The 22686-nt window shown below is 46.7% G+C and overlaps 2 protein-coding genes across 5 annotated transcripts in view; both read right to left on the reverse strand.

The window, feature by feature from the left end:
* Nucleotides 1-20210, reverse strand: part of LOC139532262 (neuronal membrane glycoprotein M6-b-like) — a 39785-nt gene extending 19575 nt beyond the window's left edge. Inside the window, exon 1 of one of the 4 annotated variants that reach the window (XM_071329658.1) lies at nucleotides 19400-20210. In XM_071329658.1, coding sequence (XP_071185759.1) covers nucleotides 19400-19403 — 4 coding nt within the window. In that variant the 5' untranslated portion in view covers nucleotides 19404-20210. Of the gene's footprint in view, nucleotides 1-6204; nucleotides 6356-19399 lie in introns of those variants that run through there. The other 3 variants (XM_071329656.1, XM_071329659.1, XM_071329657.1) reach the window with 3 other exon arrangements.
* Nucleotides 20211-20423: 213 nt separating this feature from the next.
* On the reverse strand, nucleotides 20424-22654 carry LOC139532263 (gem-associated protein 8-like). The gene is made up of 4 exons (XM_071329660.1): nucleotides 22537-22654; nucleotides 22213-22258; nucleotides 21651-22038; nucleotides 20424-21419 (listed from the first exon to the last, which is right to left on the reverse strand). The coding sequence occupies exons 2-4, from the start codon at nucleotides 22213-22215 to the stop codon at nucleotides 21160-21162; spliced, it is 651 nt and encodes a 216-aa protein (XP_071185761.1). The 5' UTR covers nucleotides 22216-22258; nucleotides 22537-22654; the 3' UTR covers nucleotides 20424-21159.
* Nucleotides 22655-22686: the final 32 nt, after the last annotated feature.

Genomic DNA, 22686 nt, shown 5'->3' on the forward strand with positions numbered 1-22686 from the left:
ACGAACACTGAGCAAATGACACACGAACCCATGCAAGCATAGTATCATTCCTATGGTGAACCCAGAGGGGTGAGAGTGTGGTCTACCCTTGTCCCTCAATCCTCAAGCTATAGATTACGGTGCTCTGCTCTGAGACATTACATGAATGTACGGCTCAGAGGGCTCCATGCATTGTTTGCTGCGGTGTCGCATTAATTCACCAAAATGTAAGTCTGAGCCTCCAGCCAAAGGGTCTGGTACAGTCTTGAGTCGGGGTGGCAATGGGCTTATGTAACAGACTTAGCTAATGCCCTTTCCCATGCCCCTGTCATGTGATTATGGTCATTCACATGGTCAAATTAAGCACTTACATTTCCACCAATGTCTTCTTCAGGTCAGAGTGAGTGGAGGAAGGTTTTCATACCTCACTGGTAAGGGTGGACACTGGCCCAATGCGAAGTCCAGTCCATTTCTTACAGATGCCAATGGAATCAAAGATGGACTCCACAGCAGAGACTGGCCAGAGAGCCCCCTGTCCTTTCTTAGTGCTGGTTATTTCGACATGATGCTATATTGCGAATACAGATACAAGTGAACCAAAGTCATGAGAGAATGGTTTTACTAACAATTAGGGAATAACACACAGTAGGGAATAACACACAGTATCGTGGAGCCCATTTCCATAGAATAGATTTCCATTCAATGTTTCCACTAATACACCATAGTCCTCTTTGTCTTTTGCTCCATTTCCCTCTCTTTGTAGTCACTGGGCAGAATCACATTGGCTGTCTCTCTTTATGATCCTGGATGTATTGATGTCATCGTTAACGATGACGAGAGTTAATCGGGCACACTGAGATTCATGGGATGTGAGTGGAGCGAGCAGATTGGGCGTCAGTAGGCGATGGAAGAGGGCCAAAGAGACTGGCAGGAGGTTGGCACGGCTGGCATTGCATTGGAACAATGCATGCTGCTCCAACCTGTCACTCAGTGCTATTCATATACCCACATACAGAGCATACTGTAGACAAAATGAACACACAGCATAAACACACTAAAATGCACACAGACACGTACTAAAACATACATAATTTAATTCACACAGCCTAAGGAGCTGCACGTGGATACACTCCCACTAAAATACATCTTATGCATGAATGCACACACACACACACACACACACTCCCCAGGTGGAGGCTGACAGTGTGTGTGTGTGTGTGTGTGTCAGAGAGAGCAAGAGAGAAATTGTTGAAGGGCTTGGAGATTAATTAAGATAATGGAGATGAGAAAGAGATGACAGTGAATGGGTGAGAGAGGGATGTAGCAGACTGACTGAAAGAGTGATAGGATATGAAAGAGAGAGCGACAGAGTGAGAGAAATTAGGAGAGACTGGGTAAAATAAATGAACAGAGAAAAGGAAAGAAAGGGGAAGATGGGGGGGAGAGAGAGAATCGCCATATAGCCAGCAGCATGAAAATCCTGCCAAGTGAAGGCGTCACTGTACACTCAGAAAAAATGGTTCCGAACGGGTTCTTTGGCTGTCCCCATAGGGAAACCCTTTTTGGTTCCAGGTATATCACAGCCGTGATATGAGAGAGATACCAAGCCAACACACAAAGAACTAGGAAACCTGCTGACTCCTCCCTCACCCCTTCTCACTCCCACCTCCACCTCCCCCCACGTCCATCAAACGGCAGGCCTCCTGAAGGGGATGGACCTTTAGATACACAGGGCGCTCAGCTGGACCTTTCCGGAACCTTCTGAGAACGGAATGACTGTGTGTGTGAATTTCTGGGATCTTTTATTCCGGCTCATGAAACACGGGACCAAAACTTTACATGTTGCATTTATATTTTTGATCGGTGTAGTTTTCACATACAAACTTTATATGTCCGAATCAAAATATGCTTTCCAAAAATAACATGGTCGCAGTGGTAGAATGTTCATTTTGATTGCCGATTTCCTGCATTTATCCGAGTGCCATCAGGTTTCATGTGTCCATGTAAACAGGATTATTAGGGCAATCGTTCTTCTTCCAAAGCATGTAAACGTTTTAATCAAACTATTTGATTAATCTGACATTCCACAATAATTGCATTATTGTGTGCATGTAACAGTACTCAATGTAACCAGGGAATTTCACACACACACACACACACACACACACACACACACACACACACACACACACACACACACACACACACCCTACGGTGCTACATTCCAATGGCATCCACTTATCCTACAGTTGGATACATTGCATTGCGGATCTTTACACAGAGGTTCAGAACAGTAGAGGGTTTAGCACAAGGGAGCATAGCGCTGCGATTGTTCTGCCTCCGTTAAGCTTGAACGGTAGTGAGGAAATGTTCTACGACTCATATATTAAAACGGAACCCATCAGCGCTCCACTGTTACGCCCCATCGCCGTGGTGATGATGACGTAATCCCCCACGGTTGTGATCTGAAGATGATGTGGACCGCAACGCAGCGGAGAGTTACGTAAGAGAGAACATACTACCCCTACCCCCTCCCTCCTTTCCTGTGTGATACAGGGAGAATAGGAGGTTTATGCCTGGCTAAGTCAGTCTGACATCATAGAGAGAAAGAGAAGGAGAGAGGGAGGAAGAGACGGAGGTGAACTGACCGAGCGGAAAATGGTGACAGAGAGTGAGCGGAAGAGGAGGGAATAGGAAAGGCCAAAGGAGAGAGAAAGAGAAGAGAGAATAACTATCCTGTACTGAGGCACCGCAGCTCCAGATAGTAGGGATATAGCCTATAATCATTTAAACTCTCTCTCGCGCTCACAGCCTCTACTATATTGGAGTACAATGAAGCCCAACTGAAACTCCACCTAGCCTCCTCAAGGGGTTTGGCAGAAATACAGGGAGGGATGCCAATTGGGTGTTCGAAATCACAGCCAATGTGAGCGGTTGAGTTGGTCTTCAGCCTGAAAGGCGGGCGTGACAGATGTCAGCAGAGATGTTTTATAGGCTACATTGTAAGGGGCTTTGATGTCAGGTCACATCTTTGGTCAGATTACATAATGAATTGTGACGGTTGCGTCAACTGAGGTGTTAGGCCTGCAAGAATGCTTTGGTTAGATACCTCAAGGCTGCCTGGTTGCCTGAATCTACAGCTGTTACTGTGCAACTGATGTTGTTGGATTCCCAATGGAGGCGAGGCACTTGGTACATACAACACACAAGCTTCTTACATGACATGGCAGAGCTTCAACTGCTTGCCCTACTCACTATAAATCTCTTCCATTTTAGAGATGCTGAGGATTATGGTGGAATGTCAACAGTTGTAGAATATACTCCAGTTGTAGATCGTGAAAACATTGCCAGCCACACAGCCCCTTCCCTCACTGTGAATGCCATCCACACCCATAACCCTAACCAAACCACAGGATATCATGTTACATTAATTTCGTAGAGATAAGCTACATATCCTGTAGAACGTTAGTTCTGCAAGTGTCATGTAAGATGATTCACCACAGGAGAACTTCCTAAGGAGATACAGTGTTGGGGAAGCTACTCTTAAAATATAATTTACCAAGCTACCAATTACTTCACACGGAAGTTAAGCGATACTAAAGCTACCGTTAAGAAAAACATAGTTGACTTAACTAAAGTTACTTTGAAATTGTAGTTCACTACCTCCAAACTACTTTGATCAATTATAATATCTAAATCTGAAATGTCATAGACTAGAAGTTGCAAGAACAGACCACTGTGGAGTCAGATGTTAACCTCTTAGCGCTAGGGGTCAGATTAAAAAATAATAATAATAAATAAATAACGTGCCCAACGTAAATTGACATTTTCTCTGGCCCAGATCGTAGAATATGCATATAATTTACAGATTAGGATAGAAAACACTCCAAAGTTTCCAAAACTGTCAAAATATTGTCTGTGAGAATAACAATACTTATTCTGCAAGCGGAAACCTGAGAAAATGTAACCCGGAAGTGATATAAAAAACAAACAAATCTGTGTTCCCTGGCCCGTCTAACCTCCATTTAAAGGGGTATCAACCAGATTCCTTTTTCCAATGGCTTCCTCAGGCTGTGACCAGGCTTTAGACATAGTTTCAGGCTTTTATTTTGAAAAATGAATGCGTTTTTTCATGTGTGATTTGGCCTATTAAACACAAAAACGATGTTTTAAGTGAGAATTATGCATGTCTGATGCTGAAAAAGGAGGGATCTTATAGCCTACTTCACCCATTTTCAAAAACATTTGCAAAAACAGTAGTGTGTAGTTCCTGTAGTTAGCTACACTGCTATATATATGGCAAAACAGGAATTAACTACTGAAAACACTGTCAAGATTTGAATTTAGTTCAACTACCACCAAGCTGCTGCAAAATCTATATGTATAGTTCACTACTCCCAAACATTGATGTTATAGTGTTAGTTATTATGATTAGGTCAACGTAGGCTATTTGTTGGCAATGGCAAGCCTTATGACATGTAGCATGTATGCCTACTAAATGTAAATCTCTATGTAAAACATATTCAAATGTAACCACATCTGAACAACGCATTGAACGGATGGGGGATGGGGAGAAAGCCTTGGTGTATGTTGTACCCTGTTAGAAAAAAAGGTGCTATCTACAACCTAAAAGTGTTATTCGCCTGTCTCCATAAGAGAACCTTTTGAAGAACCCTTGTTGGTTCCAGGTATAACCCTTTTGGTTAATTGGTTCCAAATAAGTGCATTTTGGGTTCCGTGCAGAACCCTTTCCACAGAGGGTTCTGCAAGGAACCCAAAATGGTTCTAACTGGAACCAAAAAGGGTTTTTACCTGGAACCAAAAATGGTTCTCCTATGTGGACAGCCTATGAACCCTTTTGAAACCCTTTTTTTGAAGAGTGTAGGGTTATATGGCTAGAAACAGGAGGATGGGTGGATGGGGTGGGCAGGGTAAAGGAGCAGCCCTGAGGACACAGTTTTAGCTGCTACATAGCACTGCCCTCTAAGAACTGATTTAGGATCAAATGTGTGCATTCAACTCCTGACCTCAGCCACAGGGAGGTAATATAACCAGCTGCTATTAGATTTAGTAGGCTGTAGCACCAAGGGATAGCCTGTATCAAATGATTGATTGCAATAGTGATTGTAAAATAGTGTAGCCTAATTGACGTGATGGACAATGTTACCTGTTATCTGATACCCGAGAGGTAACGACTGGCCAGGGGTGTTATTTTGCCCCAGCAACCTATATCAAAAACAAATGTAATCCCTATATACATTCCTATACATTGGGCAAATTGAGTCGGCCCCACCCCCTGCTTTGTAGCTGGACAAAGGCAACGACACCCAACATATAGCGGAAAACAATATTATGCCTTGCGCATAGCCTACTATTTATAATTTGTCATTCCATGAACAATGATGGACAAAAGCTGCTGTTTTTACGAGTGTTATCATGTGAAATGAGAGGACCGAGCTTGGTATGTGTCAAGTGGAAAGGGACCCCAGTTTATGTGACGCTGATCCCTTATTCCCAGAGGGATGTTATTTTTTATCAACGGTCGTCAACACACGGGCGCCCTGCGCTGCATCCTCTTATACTCGAACAAAAGAACCAAATCCTAATTTGTCTATTCCAAAAACCAAAGACAACAATGACAGTCACATTGACGACCACGTCTATGGCAAAATCCCTTTGTGAAACGGTTATTTCGCAATGATGAGCTCCAATCTCGGCAGCAGTGGTCCATGCACCTGACCATTAGCCCACACCAATACGCGCACCTGAGACAAAAAAATAATACAAAAGGAGACAATACAATGGAGACAACCCCGCCTTTGATGTGCCACACGAGTCATTTATCATTTTAACATGATTGAAAAACAGAGTAATGGTGATTCTACATGGCTGCAGCAAAGCAAAGCAAATTGGCAATAACTACGCTCCATAAAACCGAGCGCGCGCCTTCAGCCCTCTATCTTGGTCAAGCAAAACATGTCCAAATAAAAACCAACGTTGATGGGACACACACACCAAAAAAAATGTTATTTAATATTCTTTGTCATTTGCAAAAGGCTCATAACAAAACACATGCCAGAGCAAGCCATGGTGCAGGAGGAGAAAACAGCGCTTTTGTGTCACGTGAAGCGAAGCCATCGCAAGTAGGTGAAATCGCGCAGCAGTCTAACAGTGCGGTTGAAACGCGCAAAAACGCTCCGTATCACAATAACGACCATTCCGTACCTTTGCCTTCTTCCCTCTCCTCTTGGTTTTCCTCTGTGGCAGACTCCATGGCTGGCTTCGTCCCATCCATTTGAAATGTTTTCCTTTGAGTACTTTTTCGCCCTGGATTTTGGTTTCTGACTTCTCTCTCTCTCTCTCTCTCTCTCTCTCTCTCTCTCTCTCTCTCTCTCTCTCTCTCTCTCTCTCTCTCTCTCTCTCTCTCTCTCTCTCTCTCTCTCTCTCTCTCTCTCTCAATTCAATTCAATTCAATTCAAGGGGCTTTATTGGCATGGGAAACATGTGTTAACATTGCCAAAGCAAGTGAGGTAGGTAATATACAAAAGTCAAATAAACAATAAAAATCTCTCTCTCTCTCTCTCTCTCCCTCCCTCGCAAGCTCCTCTGTATATACTAGGCTACAATCCCGTTTCAAGATTCAAAGGTCTTGTCCGATTTTGCACAGATTAGTGCTCCCTAAACGATGCCAGCTAACGCTTTAGCCGTATGTCACTTGCAATCCCAATTTGGCGATGGATAAAAACGTTGATTATGGCAGATTTTTGAGCGCCCATTCTATTTTATAGTATAGAATGAACTCAATCACATGACCCAACCCTGCCTCCAGGCACATGGCATCCCTACACTTCTGGAAAAAACGGTTCCAACAGGGTTCTTCAGCTGTCTCCATAGGGTAAACCATTTTTTAAATTCCAGGTACAACCCTCTGGTTCCAGGTAGAAACCTTTTGGGTTCCAGGTAGAACCCTCTGTAAATGGAACCCAAAAGGGTTCTACCTGCAACCAAAAAGGGTTCTTCAAAGGGTTCTCCGGACTGAAGAAGAACCCTTTAAGGTTCTATATAGCACCTTTGTTTCTAAGCGTGTACAGCTATATCACACAGGTGAGAGAAAGAAAGGAATAGAAAGAGAGAAAAAAGGCGAGAGATACAGATAGTGAGGTGGTCACCCCCTTAAATCAGGGTTATAGGTTACTGCACCGCAGGCTGTATCTGTTAGCACACACATGCACCAGTGTGCAAACTGACAGCACTGACACACAAAATACACACACGTCAACGCTCACATATGCACTTGCACTAACGCACAGCAGCTATCACACAAAAACACACCGCCCACTCTCCATCTGGTGACTAGAGGGCTAGAAAGAGAGAGAGTGGGTGATCTACAGAGAGTAGAGAGAGAGAGAGGGAGAAGAAGGAGAAGAGGAGAGAGGAAGAAGAGGAGATACAGAGAGAGAGAAAATAATACAGAATAGTCTAGGCTTTGTTTGATCTGTAGTATAGGCCTACAGTTTGGGGGATGGTTACAGACTTTCCCATCCTAACAAAATATAAGATATTTCATGCTGGACAAAAAATTACAAAGAAAAAACGACATATTCATAATTCATTTGAATTAATTTGCTCTGTGTACTATTGTTCAGCTCATTTTCTAATACACACACACATCCTCAAACAAAGGGACACAATCTGCCCAGAATCCTCTTAAATAAGGTATTAATTCTGATGCACGTGGCGTAATGCAGCTCAAATGCTTGGTGTCTAGCTGGACAAAGCCTCGTGCTCTGTCTGTTGTAGCCACAAAACTGTCCAGGAAAGGGGCTTTCAGAGCACACACAGATGTTTTACAGAATGTCATCAGGAGTCAGACTCTGAGGGTCCAATATGTGGTGGAAAGATCCTCATATGAAGGCTCTGGCTGTCTGAGCTGAGCACTGAGCAGTGCAGTTTAACCCTACAGCTAGGCTCCTGAAGGTTGAATATCGTCACACACACACATCCTCCACCCCCACCCCACACACACACTATCCAATCCAATGGCCATAGAGGGGGAGCAAACCGCAAACCTCCTGGGTGAACCTCAGGGTCCATTTCCCCCACATCCAATAATCCCTTATGCTGGGTCACAGATTAAGCACTTGTCCAGAAGATGAGATACAGTGGGCCCTGGCACTCTCTCCTTCTGCACACACACATAATACACACACACATAATAAACACACACATACTACACACACTTTGAGGTTCGGATCCAATCTGTTCCAATTTAGGAGATATAACAGGTCAAGCCAATACTGTATATCCTCTCTGGAAATCTCCTGCAGAATTAGACATTGGGCTTTGGTCAAGTAGAGTGGCTATCAGCCCCAATCATAGAATCCTTGACCATAGTGTCATAACAAAAACAGCTGTTCTAGTTATTATATTTCTATGGTTAGTCTGTGGTTGGGAGGGACATTGGGGAATGGGGGGGATTTCATATCACTGTATATTCATCCTCTGTATCCATGTGACTGCATCCTGTATACTGGCTGTGAATTACCCACTAAGGAGGGTAATTCTAGGCCCTCTCCTATTCTCGCTATACACCAAGTCACTTGGCTCTGTCATATCCTCACATGGTCTCTCCTATCATTGCTATGCAGACGACACACAATTAATCTTCTCCTTTCCCCCCTCTGATAACCAGGTGGTGAATCGCATCTCTGCATGTCTGGCAGACATATCAGTGTGGATGACGGATCACCACCTCAAGCTGAACCTCGGCAAGACGGAGCTGCTCTTCCTCCCGGGGAAGGACTGCCCGTTCCATGATCTCACCATCACGGTTGACAACTCCATTGTGTCCTCCTCCCAGAGTGCTAAGAACCTTGGCGTGATCCTGGACAACACCCTGTCGTTCTCAACTAACATCAAGGCGGTGACCCGTTCCTGTAGGTTCATGCTCTACAACATTCGCAGAGTACGACCCTGCTGTCATGTTTTGTCTTTGATCTTCATGTCTTGTCCCTGTGCTTCCCTCTGCTGGTCTTATTAGGTTCTTTCCCTCTTTCTTTCTCTCCCTCTCCCGCTCTCTCTCTCTATCGTTCCGTTCCTGCTCCCAGCTGTTTCTCATTCTCCTAACGACCTCATTTACTCTTTCACACCTGTCCCCTATTTTGCCCTCTGATTAGAGTCCCTATTTCTCCCTCTGTTTTCCGCTTCTGTCCTGGTCGGATTCTTGTTTGATGTTTGCTGTTCCTGTGTCCTTGTTCCGCCCTGTCGTGTTCTTTGCCTTCTTCAGATGCTGCGTGTGAGCAGGTGTCTATGTCAGCTACGGCCAGTGCCTTCCTGAAGCGACCTGCAGTCTGTGGTCGCGTCTCCAGTCGTTCCTCTCTATTGACGAGAGGATTTCAGTTCCTGTTTTGGATTGACCATTGATAATATCCAGGAGAATCATTATTTGTTTAAGACTGGAATAAAGACTCTGTTTCTATTACGTCGCTTTTGGGTCCTCATTCACCAGCATAACAGAAGAATCCGACCACGAATGGACCCAGCGACTACGGATTCTCGCAACACTGCCGTCGAGATCCAGGGAGCAATGCTCGGCAGACACGAGCAGGAATTGTCTGCTGCTCGTCATGCCGTTGAGACCCTGGCCGCTCATGTCTCCGATCTCTCAGGACAGTTTCAGAGTCTTCGTCTCGTGCCACCAGCTACTTCCTGGTCTTCCGAGTCTCCGGAGCCTAGGGTTAATAACCCACCATGTTACTCTGGGCAGCCCACTGAGTGTCGCTCCTTTCTCACCCAGTGTGATATTGTGTTCTCTCTCCAGCCCAACACATACTCTGGAGAGAGAGCTCGGATCGCTTACGTCATATCACTCCTTACTGGTCGGGCTCGGGAGTGGGGCACAGCTATCTGGGAGGCAAGGGCTGAGTGTTCTAACGTTTATCAGAACTTTAAGGAGGAGATGATACGGGTTTTTGATCGTTCAGTTTTTGGGAAGGAGGCTTCCAGGGCCCTGGCTTCCCTATGTCAAGGTGATCGATCCATAACGGATTACTCTATAGAGTTTCGCACTCTTGCTGCATCCAGTGACTGGAACGAGCCGGCGTTGCTCGCTCGTTTTCTGGAGGGACTCCACGCTGAGGTTAAGGATGAGATTCTCTCCCGGGAGGTTCCGTCCAGCGTGGACTCTTTGATTGCACTCGCCATCCGCATAGAACGACGGGTAGATCTTCGTCACCGAGCTCGTGGAAGAGAGCTCGCGTTAACGGTGTTTCCCCTCTCCGCATCTCAACCATCTCCTCCCATCGGCTCAGAGACTGAGCCCATGCAGCTGGGAGGTATTCGCATCTCGACTAAGGAGAGGGAACGGAGAATCACCAACCGCCTTTGCCTCTATTGCGGTTCTGCTGGACATTTTGTCATGTCATGTCCAGTAAAAGGCCAGAGCTCATCAGTAAGCGGAGGGCTACTGGTGAGCGCTACTACTCAGGTCTCTCCATCAAGATCCTGTACTACCTTGTCGGTCCATCTACGCTGGACCGGTTCGGCTGCTTCCTGCAGTGCCTTGATAGACTCTGGGGCTGAGGGTTGTTTTATGGACGAAGCATGGGCTCGGAAACATGACATTCCTCTCAGACAGTTAGGGAAGCCCACGCCCATGTTCGCCTTAGATGGTAGTCCTCTCCCCAGTATCAGATGTGAGACACTACCTTTAACCCTCACAGTATCTGGTAACCACAGTGAGACCATTTCCTTTTTGATTTTTCGTTCACCTTTTACACCTGTTGTTTTGGGTCATCCCTGGCTAGTATGTCATAATCCTTCTATTAATTGGTCTAGTAATTCTATCCTATCCTGGAACGTTTCTTGTCATGTGAAGTGTTTAATGTCTGCTATCCCTCCTGTGTCTTCTGTCCCCTCTACTCAGGAGGAACCTGGTGATTTGACAGGAGTGCCGGAGGAATATCATGATCTGCGCACGGTCTTCAGTCGGTCCAGAGCCAGCTCCCTTCCTCCTCACCGGTCGTATGATTGTTGTATTGATCTCCTTCCGGGGACCACTCCCCCTCGGGGTAGACTATACTCTCTGTCGGCTCCCGAACGTAAGGCTCTCGAGGATTATCTGTCTGTTTCTCTCGACGCCGGTACCGTGGTGCCTTCTTCCTCTCCCGCCGGAGCGGGGTTTTTCTTTGTTAAGAAGAAGGACGGTACTCTGCGCCCCTGCGTGGATTATCGAGGGCTGAATGACATAACGGTTAAGAATCGTTATCCGCTTCCCCTTATGTCGTCAGCCTTCGAGATTTTGCAGGGAGCCAGGTGCTTTACTAAGTTGGACCTTCGTAACGCTTACCATCTCGTACGCATCAGAGAGGGGGACGAGTGGAAAACGGCGTTTAACACTCCGTTAGGGCATTTTGAATACCGGGTTCTGCCGTTCGGTCTCGCTAATGCTCCAGCTGTCTTTCAGGCATTAGTTAATGATGTACTGAGAGACATGCTGAACATTTTTGTTTTCGTTTACCTTGACGATATCCTGATTTTTTCACCGTCACTCGAGATTCATGTTCAGCACGTTCGACGTGTACTCCAGCGCCTTTTAGAGAATTGTCTCTACGTGAAGGCTGAGAAGTGCGCCTTTCATGTCTCCTCTGTCACATTTCTCGGTTCTGTTATTTCCGCTGAAGGCATTCAGATGGATCCCGCTAAGGTCCAGGCTGTCAGCGATTGGCCCGTCCCTAAGTCACGTGTCGAGTTGCAGCGCTTTCTCGGTTTCGCTAATTTCTATCGGCGTTTCATTCGTAATTTCGGTCAAGTGGCTGCCCCTCTCACAGCTCTGACTTCTGTCAAGACTTGCTTTAAGTGGTCCGGTTCCGCCCAGGGAGCTTTTGATCTCCTCAAGAAGCGTTTTACATCCGCCCCTATCCTTGTTACTCCTGACGTCACTAAACAATTCATTGTCGAGGTTGACGCTTCAGAGGTGGGCGTGGGAGCCATTCTGTCCCAGCGCTTCCAGTCTGACGATAAGGTCCATCCTTGCGCTTACTTTTCTCATCGCCTGTCGCCATCGGAACGCAACTATGATGTGGGTAACCGCGAACTGCTCGCCATCCGCTTAGCCATAGGCGAATGGCGACAGTGGTTGGAGGGGGCGACCGTCCCTTTTGTCGTTTGGACTGACCATAAGAACCTTGAGTACATTCGTTCTGCCAAACGACTTAATGCACGTCAAGCTCGTTGGGCGTTGTTTTTCGCTCGTTTCGAGTTCGTGATTTCCTATCGCCCGGGAAATAAGAACACCAAGCCTGATGCCTTATCCCGTCTCTTTAGTTCTCCTGTGGCTTCTACCGACCCCGAGGGGATTCTCCCTGAAGGGCGTGTTGTCGGGTTGACTGTCTGGGGAATCGAGAGACAGGTAAAGCAAGCACTCACTCACACTGCGTCGCCGCGCGCTTGTCCTAGTAACCTTCTGTTCGTTCCTGTCTCTACTCGTCTGGCTGTTCTTCAGTGGGCTCATTCTGCCAAGTTAGCTGGCCACCCCGGCGTTCGGGGTACGCTTGCTTCTATTCGCCAGCGGTTTTGGTGGCCTACTCAGGAGCGGGACACGCGCCGTTTCGTGGCTGCTTGTTCGGACTGCGCGCAGACTAAGTCAGGTAACTCTCCTCCTGCCGGTCGTCTCAGACCGCTTCCCATTCCTTCTCGACCATGGTCTCACATCGCCTTAGACTTTATTACCGGTCTGCCTTCGTCTGCGGGGAAGACTGTGATTCTTACGGTTATCGATAGGTTCTCTAAGGCGGCACATTTCATTCCCCTCGCTAAGCTTCCTTCCGCTAAGGAGACGGCACAAGTCATCATTGAGAATGTGTTCAGAATTCATGGCCTCCCGTTAGACGCCGTTTCAGACAGAGGTCCGCAATTCACGTCACAGTTTTGGAGGGAGTTCTGTCGTTTGATTGGTGCTTCCGTCAGTCTCTCTTCCGGGTTTCATCCCCAGTCTAACGGTCAAGCAGAAAGGGCCAATCAGTCGATTGGTCGCATATTACGCAGTCTTTCGTTTCGAAACCCTGCGTCTTGGGCAGAACAGCTCCCCTGGGCTGAGTACGCTCACAACTCGCTTCCTTCGTCTGCTACCGGGCTATCTCCGTTTCAGAGTAGTCTTGGGTACCAGCCTCCTCTGTTCTCGTCCCAGCTCGCCGAGTCCAGCGTTCCCTCCGCTCAGGCTTTTGTCCAACGTTGTGAGCGCACCTGGAGGAGGGTCAGGTCTGCACTTTGCCGTTACAGGGCGCAGACTGTGAGAGCCGCCAATAAACGTAGGATTAGGAGTCCTAGGTATTGTCGCGGTCAGAAAGTGTGGCTTTCCACTCGTAACCTTCCCCTTACGACAGCTTCTCGCAAGTTGACTCCGCGGTTCATTGGTCCGTTCCGTGTCTCTCAGGTCGTCAATCCTGTCGCTGTGCGACTGTTTCTTCCGCGACATCTTCGTCGCGTCCACCCTGTCTTCCATGTCTCTTGTGTCAAGCCTTTTCTTCGCGCCCCCGTTCGTCTTCCCTCCCCCCCCCCCGTCCTTGTCGAGGGCGCTCCTATTTACAAGGTACGGAAGATCATGGACATGCGTTCTCGGGGACGTGGTCACCAGTACTTAGTGGATTGGGAGGGTTACGGTCCTGAGGAGAGGAGTTGGGTTCCTTCTCGGGACGTGCTGGACCGTTCGTTGATTGATGATTTCCTTCGTTGCCGCCAGGGTTCCTCCTCGAGTGCGCCAGGAGGCGCTCGGTGAGTGGGGGGGTACTGTCATGTTTTGTCTTTGATCTTCATGTCTTGTCCCTGTGCTTCCCTCTGCTGGTCTTATTAGGTTCTTTCCCTCTTTCTTTCTCTCCCTCTCCCGCTCTCTCTCTCTATCGTTCCGTTCCTGCTCCCAGCTGTTTCTCATTCTCCTAACGACCTCATTTACTCTTTCACACCTGTCCCCTATTTTGCCCTCTGATTAGAGTCCCTATTTCTCCCTCTGTTTTCCGCTTCTGTCCTGGTCGGATTCTTGTTTGATGTTTGCTGTTCCTGTGTCCTTGTTCCGCCCTGTCGTGTTCTTTGCCTTCTTCAGATGCTGCGTGTGAGCAGGTGTCTATGTCAGCTACGGCCAGTGCCTTCCTGAAGCGACCTGCAGTCTGTGGTCGCGTCTCCAGTCGTTCCTCTCTATTGACGAGAGGATTTCAGTTCCTGTTTTGGATTGACCATTGATAATATCCAGGAGAATCATTATTTGTTTAAGACTGGAATAAAGACTCTGTTTCTATTACGTCGCTTTTGGGTCCTCATTCACCAGCATAACACCTGCCTCACGCAGGAAGCGGCGCAGGTCCTAATCCAGGCACTTGTCATCTCCCGTCTGGATTACTGCAACTCGCTGTTGGCTGGGCTCCCTGCCTGTGCCATTAAACCCCTACAACTCATCCAGAACGCCGCAGCCCGTCTGGTGTTCAACTTTCCCAAGTTCTCTCACGTCACCCCGCTCCTCCGCTCTCTCCACTGGCTTCCAGTTGAAGCTCGCATCCGCTACAAGACCATGGTGCTTGCCTACGGAGCTGTGAGGGGAACGGCACCTCCGTACCTTCAGGCTCTGATCAGGCCCTACACCCAAACAAGGGCACTGCGTTCATCCACCTCTGGCCTGCTCGCCTCCCTACCTCTGAGGAAGTACAGTTCCCGCTCAGCCCAGTCAAAACTGTTCGCTGCTCTGGCACCCCAATGGTGGAACAAACTCCCTCACGACGCCAGGTCAGCGGAGTCAATCACCACCTTCCGGAGACACCTGAAACCCCACCTCTTTAAGGAATACCTAGGATAGGATAAAGTAATCCTTCTAACCCCCCCCCCCCCTTAAAAGAGTTAGATGCACTATTGTAAAGTGGTTGTTCCACTGGATATCATAAGGTGAATGCACCAATTTGTAAGTCGCTCTGGATAAGAGCGTCTGCTAAATGACTTAAATGTAAATGTAAATGTAAGGACTAACAAATGCGGTCTAGACAGGCCAAGAACTAACGCTCTCTCGTTTTAGTGTGGCCCTCTGACACACTCTGGTCAAGGCCACCCTGATCACTAGTCTTTGCTGACTCATTCTATGTCCCAGAATTCCTCTCTCTATTAAAGTCCAAAAATGCACTGAACCAAAGATGTCCGCCGCATGGCGACCCTTTATAAAGAACTCAACAATGGAACAATGCCTTTAATTCCTCAGAGGAAATGACTACTTACTTTCTTATGACCACAAAATAATAATAATTTTAAAAACTATGAATATGAATTCAGGAGCGGGACCGGGACCCCTCTCCTTCCTCATTACTGTGGAATAGAGAGAAACTAGAGCCACAATGGGTTGTCTCTCTCCCAGTAATGAGGCCATTACGGCTCCATTATGCCCTCCGATGTGGAGTTAATGGGGAGAAAGGAACAGTCTGGCCTCCCTTTGATGTCCCTGGAAACAACACTGCAGTTATGTCCTCCAATTCTGTCCCACTCCCAAAGCACCTCCATTTTGGAAATCGGTTTACAAAACTTAACCAATTCCGTTAAAGGATATTTATGTATATCTGACTTGGCAAACTGGATCGGTCCGATCTTTCACAAGTCAACATGTGAGTCGATTCAAATATCGACTCAACATCAGAGAGATTATGTTAGGCCGAGGGGATGTTAAGCGCTGTTGCTATGGTGACATGTCAACATGACGACAGCCATAAGCTGATTGAAATCTATGAAACTAACGATGCTATCTGTTCCTAGGACACGTCCTCCGTGTTCTCTCCGACAGCTGAAGTCAATAAAGTGCAAATCTTTGAAATCCTGAGCTAAATATGGATGGCTGTAAAGAGAGTCTAGTAAAGTTTGGAAAAGAAATGGCAACAGATATAGTCAACCCTGTGGGTGGATGTTCTGTCTAGGCCAGAGCTGCCCAACCCTCTTCCTGGAGATCTACCGTCCTGTGGGTTTTCAGTACAACCCTAATTTAACACACCTGATTCTATGGTCTGTAGACAATCTCCCCAGAGCTAGTGAATGGCCACAGAGACAGAGGCTTTAGAACAAACAGTCATGTTTTTGTTTACGCCTCAAGCTGTCTCGGTCTCCCTCCCTCTCAAGAGTTATTTAAAGCCCCTGAAGACCTACCTCCCCTCCACCGCTTGCGGGACTCTCCATCCATGAGAGAAAACAACAGGATTTTCTCATTGCACCAAGAACCACAAGCACACCACCCCGAGAGGCATTCTGCATGCACCTGCATCATCCCAAATGGCACCTTATTCCCTAATTAATGGTGCTCTAAAAGTAGTGAACTACTGTATATAGGGAATAGGGTGCAAATTGAGACATGCCCATGTTATTGGACAAGGTCCCATGATTTTAATGACCCCCATTAGGTCACCCTACTGCAGCCTACTGTGTTTCCTCCAATGGGCGGCCCTTGTCTGACCTCTGAACCCTCTCCGAACCGTCGTCTGAGTCTAGTGTCCTACTAACCTGGGATAGCAGCAACCCATCCAGTGATGGTGTGTGTCTACTGCTTATCGGGTGGGGATGCCGTTTCATCGACTGATCACAAACACCAGCAACCAAACTAATACACACACACACACACACACACAATGCACATTATCTGGGAGTGGGCATTAGGAGCCTCCTGCTGACGCTTTAGTCTAATCCTGGCCATTTTAATTGCCTTTGCTCCCTGTAAAAGGGAAACGTTGGCTGGGAGAAAACCAATGGATGTTCTGATTAAGTCAATCACAGCTGGGACTAGAGGACATGGAGGGCTGTGAAACAGCAGCGACTCCTATTCTGCTCCCCTGGTTAGACGGAGGAGAGCGGACAGAGCCGGCCACACGGGACGTAATCTGTCAGGATGACCCACTTTCCTGCCAGGCCATTCTCTGCACGCTCTCGCCCCGCCCCTACGCTGGAGGTCGCTAAGGAGACGCCTAGCTCCCTCTCATCAGGGACTCTGAACGTGGATGCTGGAAAGAGTTAATCCTTAGTAACCAAACACACAAACATCAACGGAGTTGTAGGTTCTGGCGGCACCTTTCCCAATCTTGCCGACCACCTTGCCTGCTCATACTCAGTTTTACTAGAGCACACACACATACAGATCCACTCACACATGTACATCCATGCAAACTCTGCTGGTCGCGTCTGATTTGGCTCTCAGACACTGCCTTAATGAAAACACCCGCAACTCTAGTGTCCTCACCTTAACTCTGGCTGAACTATACTGTGTGGGCCGACAATTTCCTGAGCCAGCATCCATCCCTAGACATATAGGGATGTGAGGGGAGTTCCATAGGGAGGGGAGTTTGAGGGTTCAAGAGACTCCAAGACAAAACACTGAGATCCCAGGAATGGAGACACATTGGGATAAAAGTGTCTGAATAACTCAGGGGACAGATCACAACTCTCCTCTTGAGAAGCAACCACTGTTTGATAAAAACAGATCATTAATCGAGGCGGGAGTGTGGGATCTCCCTTAACAACTCACAATATCTCACCACTGTCTTTACTGACATGCTTAGCCCAGCCCTCCTACCCCGCCCCCCACTGTTTTATCTGACTAGCCCCGTAATCCCTCTGGCCCAGATACTGCAGGCAGCTCAACATGATGTCACATCACATCCCCACAGCAGGTACCCCCCCACCATTTCATATATCGCCCAGGAAGCCAGGGTCACATGACCAGGGCCTCTGCTTCAAAACAACCCGCCACCCAGGAAAATGTTGCACCTGCGCCTAGCCTGTCGCTCCAACGGAATCCTTTACAGTGATCACTCAGAGGCCAAAAATAAGTCATTTTGCAGGAGAGAGAACGTACAGGCCTGGGAGGTTAGTATCATCATCGTCATGGTTCCCATGTAGATGCAAAGAAAGATTGACAGGGCTACAAATAGGCATGCTCGGACGGTGTGTGTGTGTATGTGTGTCTGTATGTATGTTCGCGCATATGAGTGTCCCCAGATCACACGTGACAGGATTGAGACGGTGCTTACATCATACAGACAGCATACATAGCCGTCGCTATGGCAACAAGTTATCTCAACGATCCATCCATCTTCCCGTCTCAGAGACCAGAGAAACCAATGGTTGCATGAAAGTCTCAGAAATGGCTCATACCACGGGACTGGCTACAGTAGCCAGACAGCCAATGGCGGTCATGGAGATTTCTTTACAGTGAGAAGTGGAGTAAGAGAGGAAAGAGAGAGGAGTAAGACCTCCGCTCCGGTCCTCCATTTACCCAAATATCCTACTAAGTTCACCTAGTGTGTGTGTGTGTGTCTGTGCACGTGTTCATCAAGTGTGTGTTGAAGTGGCTCTTCGCTGTTCAACTCACAATAAACAAATGGCCATTTATTTTATTTAACAATTATTTTACCAGGTAAGTTGACTGAGAACACATTCTCATTTACAGTAACAACCTGTGGAATAGTTTCAGGCGAGAGACTGGGGGATGAATGAGCCAATTGGAACCTTCTCAGTCTGTGAAGCGCTTCATGAAGCAGTAACGCAACCGCTTCCTAACCAACCAGGGGAGAGCAAAGAGAGAGGAGAGAGATGGTGTTTTATTGGAGAGGTTGGCTGACAACTAAGTGAGGTCCTCGTGGGTAGTCAGCCAGTGTAGAGCACGACGGTTCCCTTTTGATTAGTCAGTCAGTGTAGAGCACGACGGTTCCCTTTTGATTAGTCAGTCAGTGTCATAAATCAAACTCTTTGCTCACACTGCAAGCAGAAACAATTTCACTTCGAGAATATTCCCAGTCTCTGTTGGGGCAGAGAGTAGTCTGCCATCAGACTCCATGGATACACACTGCCTGGTCGGCGGAGAATGTCCAGAGTAAAATGAATTATTCCAAGGCCACAGCTGGGACAGAACACTTGGATTCTTTCCCATCCAGTTGGGCTACAACAGGGGCCAGGAAACACACTGTCACCGCATTCACTTAATTTATTAGCGTAGACAGAAAAAGCTAATATAATATAAAACAGAATACAAAAAAAAACGATTTAGTAACTGTAGGCTACTACATTCTTTAGACCTATTAGTTTATTAGATTATCATTTTTTGTTGTGCTCAGCATTCATGCATTAGACAGTAGACTAGATTAGGCAAAGGAACTATGAGAGCGCAGTTCAGATGATAGAATTTATACCTGCCACCATAAAGAAAATCACTTAACATCGCCTTAATCTTGTCATTTGATCGTGTTTGTAGGCTACGTCTATGTGCCCAATAAATCGAGCACTCTATCCTGCTGAACACCATTGCTATGACATTAAAAACGCACCCAAGCATGAAGTTTAAAAAAAATACATGTATACTCAAGTTTTCCAGTTGAAGAAACGAATAGGAAATTATTTGGGTATTAATAATTGCACCTACCCATTTTGTTACTTTCGTAGAACTTCAGTGCTTTGCCGATGCGATGTGACAAAAAGTTCTGCAAGTGGGGAGCTGTTTCGTGCAGGGCAGCAGGGCGCGCGCTGGAGCACCAGTGCACGAACGCTCTCCCCGAAATCAATGCACCCCATCCCGTGGGGACGGGGAAGGGTGAGTGACGTCGCTGCTGGGCCTTGGGCCCTTTTTAGTCAATAGAAAAGCGTACTAATGTCTGCAACAAAATTGCATTCAACATATTTTGATCTCTATAATGACATGCTTGATGTAGTATTTTATTTTTGTATTTAACCTTTATATAACTAGGCAAGTCAGTTAAGAACAAATTCTTATTTACAATGAGGGCCTACCCAGCCAAACCCGGACGACGCTGGGACAATTGTGCGCCGCCCTATAGGACTCCCAATCCCGGCAGGATATGATACAGCCTGGATAGTAAAAAAAAAATTGGGGGGGGGGGGGGTTGTTTTTGTCAATACTGTTACAGTGCCTGTTTTTGTAAAATTGAATAAACTTTAATGGGACAAGAGAAGTAACATCAGTGTTTATGGTAGGGGAGGAAATTATCTATAAAATATCACATTTGACCTCTTGGCTTGGCCTCCATGGCCAGTGGGCTAAGAGTGAAATGCCAGGTGACGCAAGACCTCTGCAGCTCCTACCCTACACAGAACGCCACCAACGGTTTGTTGCACCATGACCCCAATGTAAATGTCAAGCGTGTGTAGATGTAACTCACTAGAGTAGAGGTCTGTTCTGTGTGCTGGCCTCTTTTCTGGCAGTTGGACCAGCTGATTACCTGTGACAGTAAGTTGCTTTAAAAATCAAAGCCAAAACCTTCACTAAAGCTATGCCGGAATCCACTCAGTGGTTGGATTCTCATATATAACAGACTCAGACCAAATGAAATCAAAGTACCAAAATTCTATTTACAGGGACATAAATGATTATTAGCCTCACTGAAACAGAATTTGACATTTCAAATCTGATAACGTATTTAACGTTTCAATTCATCACAAACATTCTTTATTAGAAACTATATCAACAATCTTATTAAAAAAAATACAAACGATTTTGATATGAAACAGACACACGGGAAGAAACCAACACATTGTTCTACCTGAGCCGCTGAGACAGACACAACCCATCTGAATGTTGAGAAAGAAGCAGACAAACATAGAGGCGGAGGCTATTATGCAGTATCTGGAGATGATGAAATCAAAACCATCTCTTTCTTCATTTATGGTTGAATGAAATAGGAAAGAAATCCACCCAAATAAAAAAATATATAAAAAAGAACTACCTTGACAGCAATAAGAGGATCATAGATTGAAGGCTACCTGGACATGAAACCATGCTTGTTGACAGAACAGGTAGCCTGAAAAAAAAGATTTAACTTTTGAGTCTGTAAACTCAAATTGCTGGGGGAGCTTAAACATTTATGCAAATTGTGTATACTCGTCCTCTTCTGGTGCCTGCATCTTATGAATTTGTCATTTCATTGTGAAACCAGAAGAACAGAAATAAAATTCCCCCCCAAAATGTTGGTTGACATAAGATATTATGGTGAGAGGGGAATGTTTAGGCACTGTGATCAGGTTGCAGGGAGTACCTCTCCATTTCAATCAGTTTCCTCCCTACTGAACATGACCCAGTTTCTCAGCTCTATGTTTCAGGGGGTTGTCTAGACTGGAACAGTGTGTGGGGTGGGCTCCATTGGAAGAAGATAGATGTCCGTAGTGGAGCTACAGTTTTAGAGGGATGACGGGCCAGTATTTGGGCTGTTTCTTGTCACAGTTTCTGTCGAAGGTGAGCTGCATGGCCGTCTCCATGCCCTGGACCTTTGCCGCGTCTTCCCCGTACAGCTTCTTCATCTCAGCGCCTCGGCGCTCGCCCGGCCGCTCAGAGGGGGGCAGCGACCTGCCGTGCCAGGAAATTCTGTGCATGTCCTGGTCGGCCAATACGTAAGTATCCAGCTGCTCCGCCTCCAGCTGCTGCTGCTTCTCTGTGGGGAGGAACACAAGACACAAGGCTTTTAAAGTCGGCCTCAGAATACTTCATAATTCATTACATGTAGTTGTAATGGTGCGTTAAGTTGTCTACTTATACAGCAATATGATCCAAAGACCATATGATCGTGGTGTTAGGGGGTTATTATAGAGTTATTAACACTCATTGTGGAACTTTTAGATGTAGAGACTGACTGACTGACACACACACACACACACACACTCACTGAGCTCCTCCTTGTGCCGCTCAGTCTGGGCAAAATACTGGCGCAGCTCCTCTGTGATCTCCATGTTGCTGACATCACATTCGATTTCGCTGTCCGAGCCACTTTCTCCGTCCCACTCCTCGTCATCTGCGCCCCGCTCCAAATCCTCTTCCACATGGTCCTTAGCAGCGACCGTCTCCTCTGCTCTCCTCTCTCCCCCATGCCAGTCTGCATAGCGTTGGGGGGCAGTGGGGTACTGTTGGGGGTACCCTGGCCCGTAGGCAGCCTCCCAGGCCTTTCTGTAGGCCTGCCTGTGTCTCTGGTGCCAGTTCATAGCCTGCTGGTAATGCTGCCAGTAGTGGCCATACATAGGGTGGGCAAACCAGGAGTAGATGCTACCATGGTCCTCCTGTCCAGGACAACAGAGGATGGAGGACACTGTTATCACCATGATTCATTGATAACACCCAACCAACATACATTGTTTCATCAATGTTTAACGTGCAAAACTAACCAAAAAGTGCAGAACTAGGCTAATCAAAAAGGTCCAATGTGGTATCTTGATTCTAGAAAGGCACCTTACCATGGTGGTGCTTCTCCTGCAGTGTGGTTTAGATCGCAGCTACAGTCTGTAAAGGGAAATGCATTGTTGTCATAAAACACTTAATTTCAAAACTTGTACTAACTAACGTTAGCTGGCTAGCATAGGCGCTCCAGGGGAGCCATAGCGAGCAAATTATCAGCAGCTAGCAATGACATCTTCAAAACAAAGATGGAGGCAGCTGGCGGTTAGACACACACCAGAAATAAAATAGATATATCCTCAAACGTCAATAGCTATAACATTATTATAGACGGTAACTCATTGTGCATAAATGCACGATACATAACGTATATAGCTCGTTACCTTCAGTTAGTGCAGTACACTCAAACGCTGACAAACGCACGCGCTGCATACGGCAACCAAGAACCAGGAGAAAAAATATCCCGGAAGCCTTTGAAAAAAAAGAAGCTATTTAGTTCACGACTACATGGTGCCACCTAGTGGATAGTAGTT

The sequence above is a fragment of the Salvelinus alpinus genome, chromosome 10, assembly GCF_045679555.1.
Source record: "Salvelinus alpinus chromosome 10, SLU_Salpinus.1, whole genome shotgun sequence".
Taxonomy (NCBI): domain Eukaryota; kingdom Metazoa; phylum Chordata; class Actinopteri; order Salmoniformes; family Salmonidae; genus Salvelinus; species Salvelinus alpinus.

Coding starts and splice junctions, on each gene's coding strand:
- LOC139532263 (XM_071329660.1), bottom strand. Junction 21,420..21,650: donor GCGGCACAAGGAGGAGCTCA/GTGAGTGTGTGT, acceptor TCCTCCCCACAG/AGAAGCAGCAGCAGCTGGAG.